General features: G+C 31.3%; 5 protein-coding genes across 6 annotated transcripts; 2 read left to right on the top strand and 3 right to left on the bottom strand.

The window, feature by feature from the left end:
• The first annotated feature begins 559 nt into the window (after window positions 1-559).
• On the top strand, window positions 560-5,312 carry Atg1 (serine/threonine-protein kinase unc-51-like protein Atg1). The gene is made up of 13 exons (XM_069113926.1): window positions 560-1,030; window positions 1,474-1,566; window positions 1,913-1,963; window positions 2,084-2,153; window positions 2,259-2,435; window positions 2,563-2,797; window positions 2,883-3,197; window positions 3,295-3,564; window positions 3,643-3,896; window positions 4,005-4,373; window positions 4,451-4,578; window positions 4,679-4,814; window positions 4,896-5,312. Exons 1-13 carry the CDS (start codon window positions 941-943, stop codon window positions 4,967-4,969), a joined length of 2,262 nt encoding a protein of 753 aa, XP_068970027.1. The 5' UTR covers window positions 560-940; the 3' UTR covers window positions 4,970-5,312.
• A 153-nt stretch (window positions 5,313-5,465) lies between these two features.
• Window positions 5,466-6,971, bottom strand: Tspo (Translocator protein). The gene is made up of 3 exons (XM_069113933.1): window positions 6,711-6,971; window positions 5,790-6,002; window positions 5,466-5,719 (listed from the first exon to the last, which is right to left on the bottom strand). Exons 1-3 carry the CDS (start codon window positions 6,816-6,818, stop codon window positions 5,525-5,527), a joined length of 516 nt encoding a protein of 171 aa, XP_068970034.1. The 5' UTR covers window positions 6,819-6,971; the 3' UTR covers window positions 5,466-5,524.
• Window positions 6,972-7,245: 274 nt separating this feature from the next.
• LOC138180255 (transmembrane protein 120 homolog) lies at window positions 7,246-10,157 on the bottom strand. Of its 2 annotated transcripts, none has more exons than XM_069113930.1 (6): window positions 9,847-10,157; window positions 9,463-9,581; window positions 9,224-9,382; window positions 9,050-9,142; window positions 8,755-8,972; window positions 7,246-8,682 (listed from the first exon to the last, which is right to left on the bottom strand). In XM_069113930.1, the coding sequence occupies exons 2-6, from the start codon at window positions 9,489-9,491 to the stop codon at window positions 8,273-8,275; spliced, it is 909 nt and encodes a 302-aa protein (XP_068970031.1). In that variant the 5' UTR covers window positions 9,492-9,581; window positions 9,847-10,157; the 3' UTR covers window positions 7,246-8,272. The 2 variants fall into 2 exon arrangements, with proteins under 2 accessions (XP_068970031.1, XP_068970030.1); XM_069113929.1 differs by having other exon boundaries at window positions 9,919-10,157.
• A 2,335-nt stretch (window positions 10,158-12,492) lies between these two features.
• sad (Cytochrome P450 family protein sad) lies at window positions 12,493-16,243 on the top strand. Its single transcript, XM_069112829.1, has 6 exons — window positions 12,493-14,386; window positions 14,607-14,797; window positions 14,871-15,205; window positions 15,399-15,623; window positions 15,715-15,927; window positions 15,999-16,243. Exons 1-6 carry the CDS (start codon window positions 13,851-13,853, stop codon window positions 16,110-16,112), a joined length of 1,614 nt encoding a protein of 537 aa, XP_068968930.1. The 5' UTR covers window positions 12,493-13,850; the 3' UTR covers window positions 16,113-16,243.
• A 204-nt stretch (window positions 16,244-16,447) lies between these two features.
• Window positions 16,448-19,832, bottom strand: Rnb (BTB/POZ domain-containing protein Rnb). Its single transcript, XM_069112828.1, has 6 exons — window positions 19,456-19,832; window positions 19,097-19,317; window positions 18,292-19,011; window positions 18,047-18,222; window positions 17,693-17,906; window positions 16,448-17,627 (listed from the first exon to the last, which is right to left on the bottom strand). Exons 1-6 carry the CDS (start codon window positions 19,702-19,704, stop codon window positions 16,694-16,696), a joined length of 2,514 nt encoding a protein of 837 aa, XP_068968929.1. The 5' UTR covers window positions 19,705-19,832; the 3' UTR covers window positions 16,448-16,693.
• Between the last annotated feature and the right edge of the window lie 352 nt (window positions 19,833-20,184).

Below are 20,184 nucleotides of genomic sequence, written 5' to 3'. Positions count from 1 at the left end.
GCAACTCTAATTGCAAAATTATTTCCATTTAAAACTTTACAATTTCCTTTAAATTTTATAGAATATAAAATGAAAGATATATATATATATTTAATTTCATTATAAAATGTAGTACAAATTCAATTCCAAATATCAAACTTTATATAAAATTCTATTTATTAGCAGTACAAAATACTTAAAAGTACATATACATATAATACATACCATATAGAGTTGAAATAAGAATACAATTTTAGTTAAAAATTTGTACGATATCCTTATTTTTATGCATTTATATGAAATTTGTGAGTGCAAAATTCCATTCTTAAACAGAATTCATTTGATATGAAAAGTTATATAAAATATCCAACTAATACTTGATAGGTAAAACAATTTTTACCGAGGTCCTATTTTGTTAATTATATTCGCAGGAATATAAATTTGCATAAAAATCCGCAATCCACTCATTTTAAACCCTTTCAAATTTTATGGTAAGCCTCATATTCGCTTACAAACAAATTTGAAGAAATTTTAAGTCGCGGGCCTCTAATACGATAGTCACATACCTGTAAACATTAACACGACCTCTGTACGGAATCGTCTGACATCTTGCAAAGGCAACTGCACGTCTGAGTGCGTACTCCGTAGTGTTTTGTATTTTGCAAGTATACACTACCATCAGTGTGGTGATTCGAGTTAATGATCGATGTGATTCATAAGGGTGGACAAAATGTAGACCGATGACCGAGGTTGTTCAAGTCTTTGAAGAGGATCGTCGGAGAATAGGACCGATACCGAACAGATAATCCTACGGACCGCAACTTTTCTTACAACACGTATCGATCTCTCTCTCCGCAGGCAATGCATCTTCCTAGCCTGTCGTGCTATGTTTATAAACTGTTGACCTTGCTTGTTAAAGATCGGTGAAAGATTCTCGATCGCCGAGAAATTACGATCAACAATGGAAATCGTCGGCGACTACGAGTACAACACGAAAGATCTGATAGGCCACGGCGCATTCGCCGTCGTCTTCAGAGGTAGACATCGTAAAGTGAGTCTTCTTGTTTTTTCTCGATCATTGAAAATCGTGATCGTCAATGAAATTATAAAAAGGAGTGAATCAACGAAACTTTGATCATAATTGAAGACCACAGATAAAGAACATGATAAGCTTATTTGTTTTGATTTTATAATTTTGATGCTAGTTTCCTCTGTAAAACATGAAAAGTGTGATTTATTATGTTTCTCTCCCGTGATCTTCAATTACATGTGTTGGTGATTACATGTGTTCCTTTTTGTTTTGTGGAAACTAGATTTCACCATCACAATTGAAGACGACAGAAAAAGAACATGATAAGTCTATTTGCATTGATTTTATAATTTTGATGTTACTTTTCTCTGTAAAACATGAAAAGTGTGATTTATTATGTTTTCTTCAGTGATCTGCAATTATTATATGTGTTGGTGATTATATGTGTCCTTTTTGTTTTATAGAAACCAAATTTTGTAGTGGCGATCAAAAGTATCACCAAAAAAAGTTTGGCAAAATCACAGAATCTACTTGGAAAAGAAATAAAGATTCTGAAGGTTTGTAATTTGTGCTATTGTATCTATATTTTGAGACACGTTCAATGTTTGTATTTGACTTATATTATAAAAGAATTGCCTTTATTTAACTCATAAAGAAACATGATCTTTCTCATGTTATTCACCTGAAATAAAAAATTGTAAAGTAATCGTAAGATATTTATGTTTCTTACACTAATTATTAATAAGAACAATAATATTTACTATAAGGAAGTTTGAATGTTTAAAACTAATACATATATTTTTTAATAAGAATTATCTGTGGTTAAGAAACAGTTTAAATGTTTCATATTTCAATAACAACTGCATAATGAGTTTGATTGCTGACTAAAACATTATGTTTCAGGAACTAACAGAATTACATCATGAAAATGTTGTTGCATTATTGGACTGCAAGGTTAGTACAATGAGAATTGGCACTTAATACTTACGTTAGTAAGCATTAAATATCTTTACTTTCTTTGTAAATATTATATAATAGTATTGATATGGGTATAATTATGAACTTACTGTTTAGGAGTCTAATTATAATGTCTTCCTGGTTATGGAGTATTGTAATGGTGGCGATTTAGCTGATTATTTAAGTGGTATGTTTTCTATAAAAAAAAAGTCTTATTAAAACATTGAAATGATATTTACAGGAGCTAAAGATCGACTATATTTACTCTATTATTTCATTTTTCTTTAATTAGCAAAAGGGACTCTTTCTGAAGATACTATCAGAGTGTTTTTAAAGCAATTAGCAGGTGCAATGAAAGCACTACATGCCAAAGGTGTAGTTCACAGAGATCTTAAACCACAAAATATTTTACTCAGTCATAATTGTGGTAAGGCTTGTCCACAGCCACATCAAATAACATTAAAAATTGGCAAGTATTTATTTCTTTATTTCTTTAATATACATATTGTACCACATGAAAAAAAAAAGTTTAAATTTATCTAAATTGAAGGGATAAGTAAAGAAAAGAGGTTCTAAATTATACTTTTCTGTTCCAGCGGATTTTGGGTTTGCTAGGTTCTTACAAGATGGTGTAATGGCTGCAACATTATGTGGTTCACCAATGTATATGGCACCAGAAGTTATAATGTCACTTCAGTATGATGCGAAAGCAGATCTCTGGTCTTTAGGAACAATAGTTTTTCAATGTCTTACTGGGAAAGCTCCATTTCAAGCTCACACACCTCAGGCTTTAAAATTGTTTTATGAGAAAAATGCAAATCTTGGACCTAAGTATGTTGTAATATACTTATGTGCTTTTGCTGAAAAGAGAAGCTTATATTCATTTTCTTCTTTGTTTTAATTGCTTATATTTTAGAATCCCACCCGGAACTTCACCTGAGTTATCAGATCTTTTAATGGGCTTATTAAGACGTAATGCTAGAGATCGTATGCCTTTTGATGAATTCTTTGGACATCCTTTCCTTCAAGGTTCCAGGGAAAGCCCTAGTCCAGTTCCTGCTGAACTTCCTGCTTCTCCAGGAACATTAGCGATTCCAGAAGGAGCTACAGCTGTTACAAGATCAGAGCCAGAAACAACCAGTCCGTGTTCCAGCCCTGAAGATGACTTTGTGCTTGTGCCAAGTGATCTCAGTAGTGACACAGACAATAATCCCAACACACAACAAGTAAAGTACGTAATTTAATAACATCTTATACAAAGAATTTCTATTTATCTTTTATTTTATTTATTATTATATGTGTTTTTAATATTGTTATTAATTGATTAGATATATTAAACAAACTAGTAGAGAGGCAGTGAGTCCACCACGACCATGCTTCCTTCCTATTTCTGAGCCAATTCCCGTTCCGTCTCAAAGAAGTATTGCACAACCATCATCTCCTTCTACAAATATACGATCGGGAAGTAGTGTTGTTCCTCGCTCGCAACCTATAAGTATGAAACGCAGTGTGGATACTCATAGGAGTCATGCTCCTGATATTGGCTCTCTTAGTCCACCCAGTGTTCAATTTGTCATTGGTACACCACCCAGTAGAAGGTATACTAATTTTTTATTGGTATAAATTATTTTATTTGTCGTATGTGTATCATCTTTTTTAACTGTGATTATTTTCAGATTAAGTGAAACACCTCCACCACCAAATACGTGGCAAGTTAGTCCTGTTGCAAGGCATTCACATACTTCCAGTGGGACGTCACCATTAAGGCGTTCGACTGGAAATAATAGTGCATCTTCGCCATTACTAACAGGACCGTTGGCAGTGTTAGGTTCTCCTACATCGAGAGCATTTCAGGATAATAACAACACATTGAGGCATTCGCCAGTTATTCCTTTTGGAACAAGAGCTGTTACACTTCCTGAAATATCTGGTATGCATTTTATATTATTTGCAAATTGTTTGTACTGCAGCAGGAGAAATATTTTATGTTAAATTAGTCAATATCTTCACTCTTTTGTTTTTGGTACTATATTTACAGAGGCGGGTAGTTTCCAAAATCTCCTACCAGAAGTAAATCCTACGATAACAGATGATCGACCACTGACGTTCTTTGCACCTGAACTTCCAGAGGAGACGCTTTTGGAACGAGAACACAACGAAATATTAGCGAAGTTAAACTTTGTTGTTGCATTATGCGAATGTGTATGTGAGGTAGCAAGAACAAGAGCAGGACCTTTAGGTGCGCCTTTGGGTGGTATCGAACAAGCAAGCACTGCTGCAACGAGGAGGAGAGCAGAACAAGTAATTTTGCTTGTTAGAGCTCTTCAGTGGCTCAGTTCTGGACTAAATCTTGCAACTCAACAACTTAACGCTGGTCGATTGCAGCCAACAACTACCGTTAAAGAAGGTAATTTTCGTTTATTATAATTATGAATAATTATTGTATATTAAATATAATAATATATAAAGATGATTATATTTCAGTTGTGAATACAATGAACGAAAAATTCAGAACGTGCCTCTCAGAATGTAAACAGCTCAATAGTGCTGGGCTTCTTCATCAGACAGGAGCTACTGCAGATAAAATTCTTTACAACCATGCCATCCAAATGGTAAGTATCTGGTAAATTTCTTTTACTTTCTTTTTTTTTTAACTAGGTAAAAATATACCTATGAAATAGATATATTTATGAAAAACTATATTTTTAACAGTGTCAGTCAGCGGCACTAGACGAATTGTTTGGCAACCCTGCAGAATGTTTTCAGCGGTATCACACAGCACAGATATTGCTCCATTCTTTATCGCAACATGTCAGCCACAGTCAGGATAGAGCCCTCCTTATTAAATGTAATATATATATTTTTTTTATTGTAGAATATATATTCCTATTTTTAATCAAAATATTAAAATGTATATATTTTATTTTAGATAAAGATGCTGTTGAAAAACGCCTATACGTACTTCAACAACAAGGTTACATTTATGCAACCGATCCTACATAGCGCTTGTGAAAAATGGCAGCAGAGTGCAGCGACCCGCCCAAACCCGTACCGTGCTCGATATCTCTTTTCTGTAAGATATTCTGCCCTATTCTGTATAAAAACTGTTAATTCATTAATCATTAAGATCTTGCTACAAAGATGACATTGTAGAAAGAAGCAAATTTAAGATAACATATATAGTAACTTTGTTAGATCTTACACAGAATAGGGTAGATTACCCCGTGGAAGAGTACGAAAGTGATTCTGTACAAGTTTCTTTATATGATTTATTAATAATGCGAACAATGAAATTAAATTATATATATAATATAGATATTATATTATATATATATATTGTAATGTACGTATGGTTGATTAACTTTATGACTAACCTTTATTTCATATCAAACAATAAACATGTGTATACTAATAGCATTGTGCGTTCAATGCAAGGCATGTTTCTTATTAAATAAGATAATAGTGATATAGTAACTGTTAAAAAAACAAGAGTAAAGTATTGTTTTCTTTAGGTGATCTATATTAATGTTGTTTGCTACAGAAGTATCACCAAGTATATTATTTTTTCTTTTCATCCACAGCTGGTTCAATACTTGGTTTGTTATCCTTATAAATTGTGTAATTCAATGCTGTAGCAAGAGTAGCCCATGCTAAATATGGAATAGTCAACCAACCAGCAAGTGAATTCACATGATAAAAACACATACCCATTGCTACAGTACTTCCCCATAATAAAACAATTTCATACAAAGCCTAAAAGCATAAAAGGAGATAAATGGAAAGGTAATTAAAATCTGTGATATATTTATTTCTATCAAAATACCCATTTTATCTTGTGTAATCCAAAGAACAGTGGTGTCCAAGACCAATTTAGTATTAAATTAGTTCCATAAATAGAAAGAGGTACTATTGCTTCCCTGAAACCACCACCATCTCTCCATACTAAATATGAAGAATACCCCATTGTACAATAAAGGGTTGTCCATACTGGAGCGAATGCCCAGTTTGGTGGAGTCCAACATGGTCTTTTTAAAGACTGTTAAATATGATTCAAAACATTTATTATTTTATTAAAACTAACTTCATTTGAAAAGAATTTTAATGTAATTAATGGTCAAAAGTGAAGATACATTGTAGTATATTAAAAACGAATGAATCTCTCTGAAAAAGCGATGTAGGGATAAAAAGAGAACACTACATACAAGCCTCTTGTGTTTTTCTCTAATAACGCTTACAATAAATATGAAAGCACAACACCGATCAACAAGCAGCGTTAATGTGCATATCTCATTAGACAAGGACAGAAGCCCATATGCAACGTTTTTTTCCTATTCCTATATCGCATGTATTCACACGATAATATATGATTTGCGTGCTCTGTTCTTAGATAAGAATCTCTATCTTACAATATTCTTTAAGTTGCTGAATATATATGAGATTTTTTCAAGCATTTAATAAAATAAAATAAAACGGAGAAATATATAATTTATTTAGAAATAAACTCTTATTTTAACCGGGTAAAAATTGAACATAATCAATTTTAATTAATAGATACAGTAATCGGGACTTTTTTGTTATTTTATTACAAATAATATTCAAAACTAGTATTTGTTAGTATATTACAAAGTTTTATACCACTCTCTATGTATATTTATTCATAAATTAAATTTATTGGCTAAAATTTTCTGACTCCACGTTCCACTACTGGATTTGAGTAGTTCTAACGATTAATCGATTTAATTACCTCATACCAGGGTTTGATATTTTTTCTAGTGATATAACTTCCAGCCCATCCTCCTATATTCGGATAAATAACAGCTGCCACAACCGGCCAAGATATTTTTACAGGCATTTTACTTAGAAGGAAATATTATTTGACAATTTTTCAAAATACCTGAACATAGATTGCAGAGAATAGAGAAAATGCGTTTATTACGTTTCGCGACTGACGTCTTTCTAGTGGTGTACTTACTGCATACACTTACTTCGGAGAACTATCGGCACACCTACACACCTTTACTTGTTACATCGGTTATTACGTACATTGGTAACAATGATTACGATGAATTTACATCGTCATGAATACTTATGCAATGTAATGCAATTAATATTATAAATAAAATTACAACTATTGTATAAAATCATATATTTCTCATACATGAGATAAAAACATATTATTCACACATTTAATAAAAATAACGTACTAACAATAATGAATGCAAAAAAATAGCTTCATTACAGATAGGATATTTCATGATTTTTTACACAATAAATCGCTATTTTCTTTTTATAAAATTTGGAATGTAAGTTGGTATATGTATTCGCTATTAGATATGAGATTGTTTTTTTTTTATTGATTTTCTGCATCAATAGAAATATAAGAACAAATATACGTACACGGTCATGTACACACGTATGATTGAAAATTTATTATTTTATTTAATATTAGGCGAGTTACATATTTTTATTTACATATATAATTTAATAAATATATTAAGAACAAAATAAGTTTATATTACACAAATGTGCAAAATGTCATGCATGATAATTATAAGTGACTATTAGCTGTAACTAGCATAAGTATCCCATGAGTATACGGGTGTGTGCGTGAACATATATTATCTAAATAAATTGTCATAATAGTACATAATAACACGCACACATATAGGCGCATATGTACTCGTATGTGAATATAACATTACGTCTGAGACCATTTTTCTTTTTCTCTTAGTACATGTACAAGGTATATTTATGTTTTCATCATTTCTGAGAGAAATAAATTTAAATTTCAACATGAATTTAAATGTTAGCAAGTATAAAATATAACATCCTCAAGGAACATTTTTTTAGAAGATAGAATGTGAACAAATTTTTTACTAAATTGCTACATAAAATTGCTGTTTTAAAAGGGTATATTAATATACTTTAATTTTTTCTTAAATTAATAGTAAATACGCGTAATTTTGTTGATATCTAGAAAAGTAAACTTGATATGGAAAGGCATACAAAAAGAATACTTCCAAATAATTCATTTCTACATTACAAGTTAGTACATATATTTTAAATGGGTCTTGTGTTAATGAGAGTGATAGAAAGACGACAATCCATGGAAGAATTTTCCAGTGTTTTGTTTACTTTTGGTTGGTATTCTTTAGTCAGAGTTAATCGATATATTTATTTTATTTGCATTTCTTCATTATAGTTTTGCCTGACATTTGCATTTTTCTTATTCATGAATATTCATTCCATATTTCATTAATCTTTTTATCATACTCGTCTGATTAAGAAACTCTCGTTAATTTTATTTCACTCACATTTCTGAGCTTTCACTTCCTTTTCCCCATTTACTTCCTTTTTTCGTTCAGTTTTGGAGAAAAATACTCCAGCAAAGTGATATTTAACGCGTTCTCTTAGTTTTTGACGAATTACCATGGTAGTTGTTATTGTATTACCTAGGAACAATACCAAGAACATACCACTAAGAACTGGAACATGCCATGTAGCTTCTGGATGGGATACTAATGTGTATAAGACATATGCATTGTATAACTGAAATACATATCCAACAAAAAGGAATGGCAATAAAAACGATAATCCACGCCACATCCATGAATGGAAACCTTCGATAGTAATATCCATATTATGCCTTTCACCTAATGCTTTCAACCGATACAAAACACCCCGCTGATAACAAAATTGCAGAGACTGTACAACACCTGCAAATAAAACATACTATATTTTATGTAAATAAAAGAAATTGTCGGATAAATTTTTGATAAATAACATACTGATGTAAACATTGAACCACATAAATTGTTGTCTAAATGCATACCATGGCCCTGTGTTAGGCCATACTAATAACAGACCAGATACTACAGTCGAAAAGAAATGGTGAAATCTCCACCAACCTTTTATTCTTGAACCATTTACTTTTAATATACTTTCCCTTATTGTCAATGTACAATAATACCAGACTAAAAGGAACATAAAACTAAGTTCCAAAGTTCTGCAACAGATATTACCAATAAGAGGTTGTTATAAATATACTTTCTGTTTCGATACAAAATAAATAATATATATTACCTGACATTAGTTACCAGATTTAACATAGATAAAATAAAACCAATTACAGAAAGGACTAATTTAAATTTTTCATATTCATCTTTATATTTGAACCTGAAAGATAAATGAGATGTTCAAATATACGTCCTATAATGTTTTGTTTGTTGGATAAATGACTATTACTGTCATCCTTACTTATCATTTTTGTTTAAAATGGAAACATTAACATTGCCTAAAATAATTTGAAGATATGTGCCATTTGGTTTTGGTAATGTTTGTTCTATTTCATGTAACTGCTGTTTTCTTTTAGCCATCTCTTTGCTTAAACTTTTTTGTGCTTCGCTCGCATGTAACCTAAAGTTAAATGAGAATATATTCAAATATTTGAAGAAAATTAATTGAAAAAGTATATACGTACTAAAACAATTACTTACTGTTTCAATGATTTTGATATTATACTCATCCGGTATTTTTGGTGAGAAATTCCTTTCAAACATTTTGCTTGAAGTTCACTTACTTCCTCTAATTTTGCAAGATATTCTTTGTTCAATGCCTGTTAACAAAATTTAAATATTGATGACGTTAAAACACTATTAATATTCAAAATATCTCACACAATATGGAGAAACATTGTTTGTTCCAAATGTATTGATTAAACAATGAACAGTAACGAAAAGAACAAAGAAATGTTTCGTGATAGTATTTCAAACACGTTTATGAATATATCTTCGAAAAAAGGGTTTTTTAATTTCAGGAAATATATAAAAGTATTTTTATGCACCGGTTGCGATTATGGATAAATAAAAAATACACTTAACCTCATAGAAAATGGTCCAACGTTTAAACCACCGACAACATCAGTACCCAGGATTAACAAAAAATTATCTTACTTCTAATTCCTTGTACTCTTGTGCTAGGTCGTTCCAGTCTTTTAAACAGGATTCAACATCAGTATCCATCGCAGCAAAAAAAAAAAGGGACGATGGCCAACAAGTAACGACTCACTAAAGTTTCAGGTACGCAATGATTTGCGGTGTTCTTATAGACCTGAGTCAAGCACTTCCTCGTGTATCTAAGTAGCGAAGGAGAGCTCTGGAAACAGTCTTTTATTAGTCGTGCTAATCTTCGAATATATGATGAACATGTATTTCATATTTAGCATAGAGAATTTAAATTTTGCAACGTACTTTGAACTTCATCCAATATTAAAATTTATTTATTTTTTATTATTAATTTTATTTTCATTGTATATTTATTTGGCACATATCTTTTTCTAAAGCATTTTAACAAGTTTTATCTTCTAGATTTTCGCAAACCCAATGGAAGATTTTGGAGAACAGTTTTGATAACGCTCATTGGTTTCTATAAATAGAAGATTAAAAGTTTTAATATTGCATCAAAATATTTAATTAGATTTTTCCAATTTATATTTGAATAGTAAAACAAGTTGGCTTTTATGGAATTTTGTTTTTATGAAATAATGAATTAAATATAATTATAATTGCTAAATTTGCTGAAATATATTTGAGTTATTTGTCAGTAAAATTGGGCATTTCACTACTGTCCATCTTACATAATTCATGTGATAACGATATCACATTCATTAATTATATTTAATACACAATTTAAATTTGACTACAGCAGGAATTACTTAAATAGTATTAGCATGGTGATGAGATCGATATGTTTTTATTAATGTGAATAATTAAGAAACATATAACGAATGAATATTGAAAAATTTTGTAAGAAATAAAATTACAAATTTACATCTAATACATTCTATATTCTGTAATATATATATTCTATATAATATAATATATTCTGTAATATTCTGTGCATTTCGTATGTTAAGTTGTAAGTATATAGTGTATAGCTACAAGCAGAAAGAATTATATAGCTATTAAAATTAACAATATCTTCTGAAAATATTGGAAAACATTGCTTCTCCGATACATAATTCTAGATTAGATCAAAATCAAATAAAGTTTTTTCCTTTTAATTAACAAATCATTAATGAAAACATAGACGCAGGTCATTTTTTCAAACTCTTTGACTATATAATGTTTACCTATGAAGGTTGCTGTTTATACTTTTAGTAGAGTAATCAGGCATTTATTAATTTGAACTCGTATTTCAAATTTATCAATCATAAAATGTCAGCTGATTCACTATTCAGGTAAACTATCGGTAGAATCGCCATTTGCGAACAGTACCATACAGTCGGTGAATTTAACCCGCGTCCTGTTGTATCGTTGAACACGCGAATTTTTTCACGGTCGTTGACCAGACAGCTCCACCGATCTGCGAAGACAAAAGTGCTTTGCATTCTCTGGTAAACATGTTCCTTTATATTCATCGCACTTCATTTTGACTGTTCAACGTTGATCTTCTGACCCAACGCGTAAAAAGTATCACCTGCCTGGACGTTTCTTCATCCGTCGTGGAATACACGAATTTCAATGATAAGCACTTCTTTAGAGATGTTGATTAGTTTCAGAAATCAGTCAATGATTAAAATATAATAGAATTTTTAATAACAATAAATAAAATTTTCTTTCATAAATTTTTTGGATGTATGATTACAACAGTATGTATAATTGTGGCATTGCATCATTAAGTATGCCTGAATGAGGATTACACTTTAATCACTTTCATGATGTTGTAATTATGTGCAAGATATCAAATAGTTTTCAATTTGTATTAACATATAAGATATAAAATACAAACAAAATACGATACGCGTACTGCTCCATAAAAAATTTCAAATGAGGAATTTCCAAAAACACGAGCGTACCGTTTGAAATAAGATGAATTTTATCAGTGGCCTCTTTACAGTGGACCTATTTTGTTGTAGTATTCGAAAGTAGATATTCTACCTAGATGGGAAGTATCGAATGCATTATTTATAAATGCTATTGTCCTGTTCAAAATCTTCTTACCTTATTCAATTTTACATATGTAAAATATCTTTTCTTCTTATCTATGTAAATTACGTTTTACTATGTTCTTAGATATATTGTACACTGCGTTTTCCTTAAAATAGTCATTTACAAGTCTTTAATAACAAAACAACACGTGAAATGATGAACTTTAATACCGTTTTTTTGTACTTCATAACATATTTATTAACATACATAAATATTTATTACTGATAAAATGTATTAAATATAAATGTATTAAATATAGAAATAAATGTAGAAATGTATTAAATATAGAAAATATTTTAAATTATTAAATTGTTGATTATTATTATGTATTAAAAGCAGATATAGTACATATAATAATCATAACTTAGTACGAATAATACTAATTATGAAATAGATATAATACATGATAGTATTATTAAATTTGTTCCTATAATGAAATTTTATATAGCTTATAATACTTTATTCTTGGAACCTCGCACGTGGTCCCCACTCCATGTAAGAAGTTTCAGCAGGAGATTTAAATATCTTCGAAACTGTTAAACAGTGTGTAGTAGTCGGGCGTTATGGGCTCGGGGTAACCACGATCAGACCGTGAGGAAGTATCAGTGTTTGCCAACACATGAAAAACCGATTAGTAGTGCCATTCAAAAAGGAGTTGTAATCATACAACTCTATTTGAAATAATTTTAACGGATTAGTTTCTATAAAAATAAAAAGATATATTAATATGATATTTTCAGACACGATTGTTTCACAATAATAAATATAAAAAGCTCAACGGCAATAATTAAAGATAAGTTTCAGTGAATGTAAAATTAGTGAACCTACAGAGAGCTAAAGAAATAATAGTGTTATATATAAAAACATTATTCTACAATAAGCACAAAACTGTTTGATCTATTTATTGTTCTTAATTACTCGTTGTTATAGTTATAGTGATTGCCTCAATTTGAACTTAATTGATCATATATAAGAATCGGAAGTACGAATTAAGAAAGATATTACATTTACGTCAGTATACAACAAACGTGAGTGTTCTAATACCAACAACCTCTCGGTACCATCAAACTGTTATCAGTTTAACACATACGCAGCCTATATCATGTAAATTAATTGTGGATAAATATTAAGATAATAACAAAGTAACTGAAGAAGTACTACAAACAGCAATTTACATTAATTACTTGTTATTATGTTAATCTCAGCGACATTGTAAATGATTTGAAAATAAGAACGTAGCAAATCACAAAATGAAGGAATTCTCGTGGATGAAAGTGGAAACCTGCAGCGGAGAGGTAAACGGCTTCTAGATAACGGTCATAGTAAACGGTATTCGATCTTCTTCTTCACGTGTATACCAGTGTTTTGTAATTGGCGTGTAACTTCAATATTTTCCTCGAATTCCGCTCTCTTTACGATTCAATACTTTCTATTACCGTATCTACTTCCGGTTACAACCGGAAACCGCAATAATTGTCAAGGTGCCCGGGAGAAAAGTATAAATGAAAAATATTTACCACGAGAGAATTATAACCGATCACGTTATCAGAAAAAATATACGAATCGGCGTTGATACAATGATCATAAAAACGATTCTGCTATCGCTTTAAATTGTCAACCAGTGTTATCACCGGATTGATCTCGAGTTATTAAACATGACACCAGAGAAAGAAAAGAAGAGCTTCTTTAGTACTGTTAAACGACTTCTATTTCAATGAAGTCATTTCTGAGATTTCGAAGAAAGAACGATTCGTCGACAAAATAAAAGTTTTAAATTTAAGACTCAACAACGTGTGTTCAATGTAAAATATATAACACCCTACAATAGTATCGTGTCAGCGGTAATCATCGTTTTTTTGCACTAACGGTAAATAAGGAAGAATCATCGGTGAATTATGAAGATGAAAGTTGCGCAAAATGTTTTCAAAACGGGCAAATCTGTAAACGTTTCCAATAAAGTTACCGCGTTGAAACAATGTGCATCTGGTTGCGATTGCACAGGCGCGTCGCAAGCATCGAGGATCGATGATCACTCCGATATCTCGAAATCTATAGATGGCGCGAATCAGTCGAACATAGAGATCACCGAGAAATCGCGCGACAAAAATCTTACTACTGTGGTGACAACGGCGTCCAAAAGTGTTATACGGGAAGCACCAGAACCACGGGGAATTCCTGTTTTTGGGACGCTTTTGTCATTCATTCTTTCTGGCGGCCCAAAAAGGCAACATGAATACGTTCATAGAAGACACAAGGAATTGGGTCCAGTTTATAGGGAACGTTTAGGACCAGTTACAGCAGTTTTCGTAAATTCAATCCATGAATATCGAAGAATTTTTAGACTAGAAGGTTCGGCGCCAAAACATTTCCTACCGGAAGCTTGGACACTTTACAACGAAATACGGAAATGTCGCCGCGGTTTACTGTTCATGTACAGTAACTTTAAGCATTTCTTTGGTTTAAAAATATCAAAAAAGTCATTTTTAATGTATAAATATGTACATCACAGATAAAACTCAGTTTTGATAATTATTGTACATAAGTTGTACATATTGTACATACCACATAATATGGTGGTATGTTAAGAACGTAAATGAAGGAAATTCAAATTTTTTGGTTAAATTTTAAAATGGACATTTATATTTTGATAGGGATGGCGAGGAATGGATACATTTTCGTAAGATTTTAAATAAAGTAATGTTAGTACCAGATCCAACAAATTTAATGTTTGAGCCGTGTCAAGAGGTGGCCACTGGACTTAGACAGAAATGGCAAAAACAGATTAAGACTGATGCTATCATAACGAACTTACAGGTTCAACTTTATCAATGGTCTATCGAGGGTAAAAATAACTTACTTTAATCGAAAATCCAAGGTAGAAAAGTATTTATAGAAGCTTGTTTTTTATTTTGCAGCAATGATGGCCACGTTAATGGGACCGTGTTGGCATTTTTATAAGAAACAGTTGTCTCGAGATTTCGAAATATTAGCGAAAACGTTGCACAAAATATTCGAATATTCAGCTAAATTATCCATTATACCAGCCAAACTAGCTATGAATTTACGCTTACCTGTTTGGAGAAAATTCATTGCATCTGCTGACACAGCTTTCGAAATTGTTCGAGTACTGGTCCCGGAAATGACTAAATTAGGTGGCGACGGTTTGTTAAAGAAAATGATGGATGAAGGTATTCAAGCCGAAGACGCAATCTGCATCGTTACCGATTTCATTTTAGCAGCTGGTGATACGGTTAGCTCAACTGCAACCGACAGGATAATATTATTCATTTGAAATTTGAATTTAAAGATTAATAAGAATAGAATAAAGAAAAGAATTCAAGAAAAATTTTAATTTAAAATTAAATTTCAATATGATTCATTTTACATACTTATTTTACATACATTGCTAGTATTTGAAAACTAATTTTATACTTTATGCTCAGACAGCGACCACCTTACAATGGACATTGTTACTGTTGTGTAATCACCCCGAAAGGCAAGAGGAACTATTTGAACAATTGAAGGATCTTTCACAGAGAGATATATTGCGCATACCACTATTAAAAGGCGTAATCAAAGAATCTCTTCGACTATATCCTATAGCTCCATTTATATCTAGATATTTACCGGAAGACAGTGTGATTAGTAATTACTTTGTACGAAAAGGGGTAAATGAATTTATACTACATGTTACTTATAATAAACATATCGATAAACAATAAAGAAGGTATTTAAAAATCACGTGATATTTTATTGTAGGAGCTACTCGTATTATCACTTTATTCGAGTGGTCGCGACGCTGCGAACTTTCCGCAACCAAATGAGTTCCTTCCGGAAAGATGGATTAGAACGGAAAAAGGCACTTATCAAGGTGTAGTGCATCCATATGGGAGTTTACCATTCGCCTTAGGCGTTAGAAGTTGCATTGGTCGAAAACTAGCAGAAATACAAATATCGCTTGCATTGGCAGAGGTGCGAAAATAATAAACTTAAGATATGTTAAGATTTATTGAATTTATTTGATTTTATCTTAAAAATTGCAGTTGGTTAAATCATTCAAAATAGAATGTATAAATAAGGATCAGGTTAAATTAATTTTACACTTGATATCTGTACCGTCGGAGCCGATGAAGTTAAAGCTGCTGGACAGAAACTAATAGATAATGTATCGAAGTCAAATATCATTCAAGGAAAGTATTTTTCATTTTCTATTTTTTATTTATTTGTTCCTTCGAAACAATGTGTTACCCATTTACATTTATATCGAATAAACTAAGATTGAAATATTTTCGTCATTATACATACATACATGTTTGTGTATGCACGCGCACGCATATAATTATTTACAATTATCAGCATTTAAATATATATTTATAATTAAATGACACTTATAAATTGTATATTTATACATTAATTTCATATCTTAAAATATATTCACAATAAGCATGATCAAGGTATTGTACGAACCAAATGTTTCATTATATAAAAGTCTCATTAAGTGCTTTCTACTTAAAGAATGTTGATTAAATGATTAAATCATCATAATTATAACAGTTGCTCACGCCATCGCTAGTAAATATCACAATTTCACAGAGTGTTTCGGCGTGGATAGTATAATAAAAAATAACAAAACATCGTTATTCATTCTGTATTTTTGATTTACTTCTCCATAAATTTAAGCATGCCCGGTTTTAGTAACCGTATCGAAACACCCTGTATATATGAAATTAATTCGTCATTAACGTTGGCACAAAACGTTGTTGATGATATTTCTTACTTCGTCTAGAAATTCCTGAAAACTTTCAGTGGTAGAAAAATCTTGAAATGCTTGAACTCTTTCAGGCTTTGTCATCGGGGCTGTCAGAAACCTCTTCACGCAACAGGATTTCAGTTCATGGCACGAATTCACTCTCGCCCAGTTCCACGCTTTACTGAAGTTTTTATAATTTAACTGAGAAATAGAACTTTCTGTAAGAATATCTGATATATCAGCCATAAGAAATTTATCAGCCAATAGCACGGCATCTAGCAATGATTCGATAGTTCTATTTTCGAAAGTTGCTCCATTAGCAGCTAACAATAATGTGTTAAGACCTTCTTTCGATGTGTTTCGTAATTTAACACGTTTCTTGCCCGATTCTGAAAAGTACCCTTCAAGCATGGCGGAAAATGCATCCGATTTTTGACACAGCGTTTGCCTACAAGCGTCGACAGTCGTACCGTCGTCCAGTTCAAATGTAACCGTTGCAGGTTTGGGATGATTGTCATATACTCTTGGAAAATCAGTCGAAGCAGTGTCCATGATTTGACACTTCTCTATAATCTCAGGTTGAATTTCAAGCGTGTTTGCTAATCGACAAATTGACCAAATAGCGTTTTCGTGAAGAACATGTTGTTGGTCGGATAGAACGTGAAATATTAATTGAAGACCACCGTGATTGTTAAGTAGCGATTTTAGAATATATCGCGACTTGATTAGGAATGGTATCGAAACTGCGATAACCAATTTATGAGCTTCCTCTCCGCGAAGCAGTATAGACGTAAGTTCACCTATTGCTCCGCCGGTTTCTGCTAAAACACATAACTGTCTCGTATATTGTTCCGAACCGTACAACGTTTCAGCTTCAAAAACGAAGCCTTGTTTTAACAATGGCATTAAATACGCTCCATTCCTATATACAAAATCTTTTATTAAATAATATAAGTCTTATAAAATGAGTGTTATTTTATTACTTACCTTATAATTCTAGTTAAAATTCTAGATGCTCTTGGATTTTTCGCGTGTCTAATGTAAGCTGATAATGCTTCAATGGTTGCGGGATCGGCCAACCGATCAATTGGATCATTTGAATGACTTAATCGACTTAGTAATACTAATGTCCACACATTTGCATACTCCCACACATTCGACGATTTAGTTTCCTTTCCTACATTCTGAGACTCTTCTATATCTATAGTTATCGATTTACAACTCTTTAATGACTCAACTTCTGCTTGGGGTTCTAAAAAATTAAGTGTAAGTATTAGTCCCAAGTGTTTTCAAGATAATTTTATAACAATTGTCACAAAGTACATGTATAAACTAATTTACCATCTTCTGTATCCATCACCTCTGTATCACTACAAACTGGACTGTAATTATCCTCAGCATTTTCGTCATTTTCAATAGAATCATAAAAAGGTAATGGTGGTGTACTGGGAGGTGAAGACGAAACACTAGTAGCACTTCCTGGACTCCAGTCATCTCGATAATAGTCTGAACTAAATCTATAAATGAACAAATTTTTAATTTACGTTTTCTATAATATAGACATAAATTAAATTTTACATACATACCTTCCTAAATTCGTCCTATTGTATTTTAATTCCGTTTGTCTACTAGGAGGAGAATCATTTTCTCTTTTCTTTGAAGCGTTTGTTCTCTCGTTAGATACATCTTCAGTTACCATTTTTTTTAATCTAACAACTAAAACGTCAAGCAAACCATTTTTTACCATTATTGTAATGCTTGGATCATCATAAACAAATTGTGCTAAAGCATGCAATAACATGGGATGATATTTTTCATTCTCAGTATCTTTTAGTAAAGATAACATTAATTCTAAACCCGATGCCATCCTAATTCTCGCACGATTTACAGCTTCTCTACAGAACAAACATAAACTGACTAATGTTTCCTTAGATAATTCCAAATGATCTTTAATAAGGGCAATAAAACTTTCAATAGCACCAAAATTCCCTAAAATGGGACGACATTCTGCAATTTGGCAAAGATTGTACAAACACCTAATTGCCACTTTATTATTCATATCACAGCATTGCACAATACTCTTATAACCCTGTATGTCTTTTTCTCCTCGTAATTGTTCTCCAACTCGTGGATCCAATGTGGCCAAAAAAGCACATATGGCTTTTAAGCAGGTTTCTATTAGCTCCACATACTTTTTATCTGTTTCTGATTTTTCTTTTGCCAATACTAATAAACATGTAATTCTAAATATTACTCTAGACTCTAAGATTTCTTCTCTACTACCTTCATATGTATTCCAAATATTCCTATAAAAAACGTATACAAATTAATCAAAAATACCACTTAATACAAGGATATTATTTTTTGTTATATATATTCATTTTATAATACCTTATTGCTCTGACAGCCATTAAGTATGTTTGCATATATGTATCTAATTGTAGAAGATTAATCAAAGCTTGGATTGCACCAGCTTCACATAATGATTTTGCATGCCAGTCACTTTCAGATAAATTCCCGATTAGTCTGCAGGCACGACAATGTATAGTATTTTCTAGTTTGATATGTTTTATTATAGAAACTATACGACTTGCTATTTTAGAGCCTCTGACCTAGAAAAAGATTTGTGCTGCATTATTATGAATAAGCAAATTCTATAGAAAAGATATATATATATATATCTGTTTATAAGTATATAACAGATAAATTTTATCAACTGATTTTAAAGATGAAAATAGACATATCTGTACCTTTTCTCTTGCATCTGAATTCATGCAAGCATTCGCTAAAATACTCAGTGTCATGTTTAGTATTTTTATATTATGATAATAATGAAGTAAATTTACTAAAATGCCTAATCCTCCATCTTTGGCAAATTGCTTATAGCATTTTGAATCATTTTTAAGTCGTACTAAACATGACAAAATCCCGCCTTTTGACTCCAATTTTATGCATTTTACTAATTCTTGTAATATCGGGCCGTTTTGTCTCTCGTCCATAATAGGTATTTTTATAAATAAGTGGAAAAATTGATGAAAATTCGTTAATTTTCTAAAAGAAACATAACCTCTAAATTGTACTGCCACCGAGGTTGACAGCTACACCCGTACAGCAACTTACAAAAATAAATGAAAAAAGATTCAGTTTAATTAATAATTCTTCGTTATCAAAATATGTTTAGAAAACGATTATACAATACACATAATCATAATTTGATATCTAAATTTACAATTTTGTAAACATAATTAATTAATTATTTTATAGAATTATTTTTTTAAATATCCCGCTATTTGATTTTATTTTTGAATACGCACACTGTAGCGCTACAATGCTTTCAATGGAGTTAGTAGATATTAGATATATATTATACAGGAAAAGTGAGGAACATAATTGAAGTAATCGTGAAGCATATTAATGATTCGAATAAGGTATTTGACAAGCATAATAATTACTAGTAAATGCTATTAATAACAATTATA

The sequence above is a fragment of the Bombus flavifrons genome, chromosome 5 (genome assembly GCF_040668555.2).
Source record: "Bombus flavifrons isolate JBK064 chromosome 5, iyBomFlav1_principal, whole genome shotgun sequence".
Taxonomy (NCBI): domain Eukaryota; kingdom Metazoa; phylum Arthropoda; class Insecta; order Hymenoptera; family Apidae; genus Bombus; species Bombus flavifrons.
The sequence above is the reverse complement of the archived record's forward strand: the minus strand, read 5'-3'. Positions and strand labels throughout refer to the sequence as shown.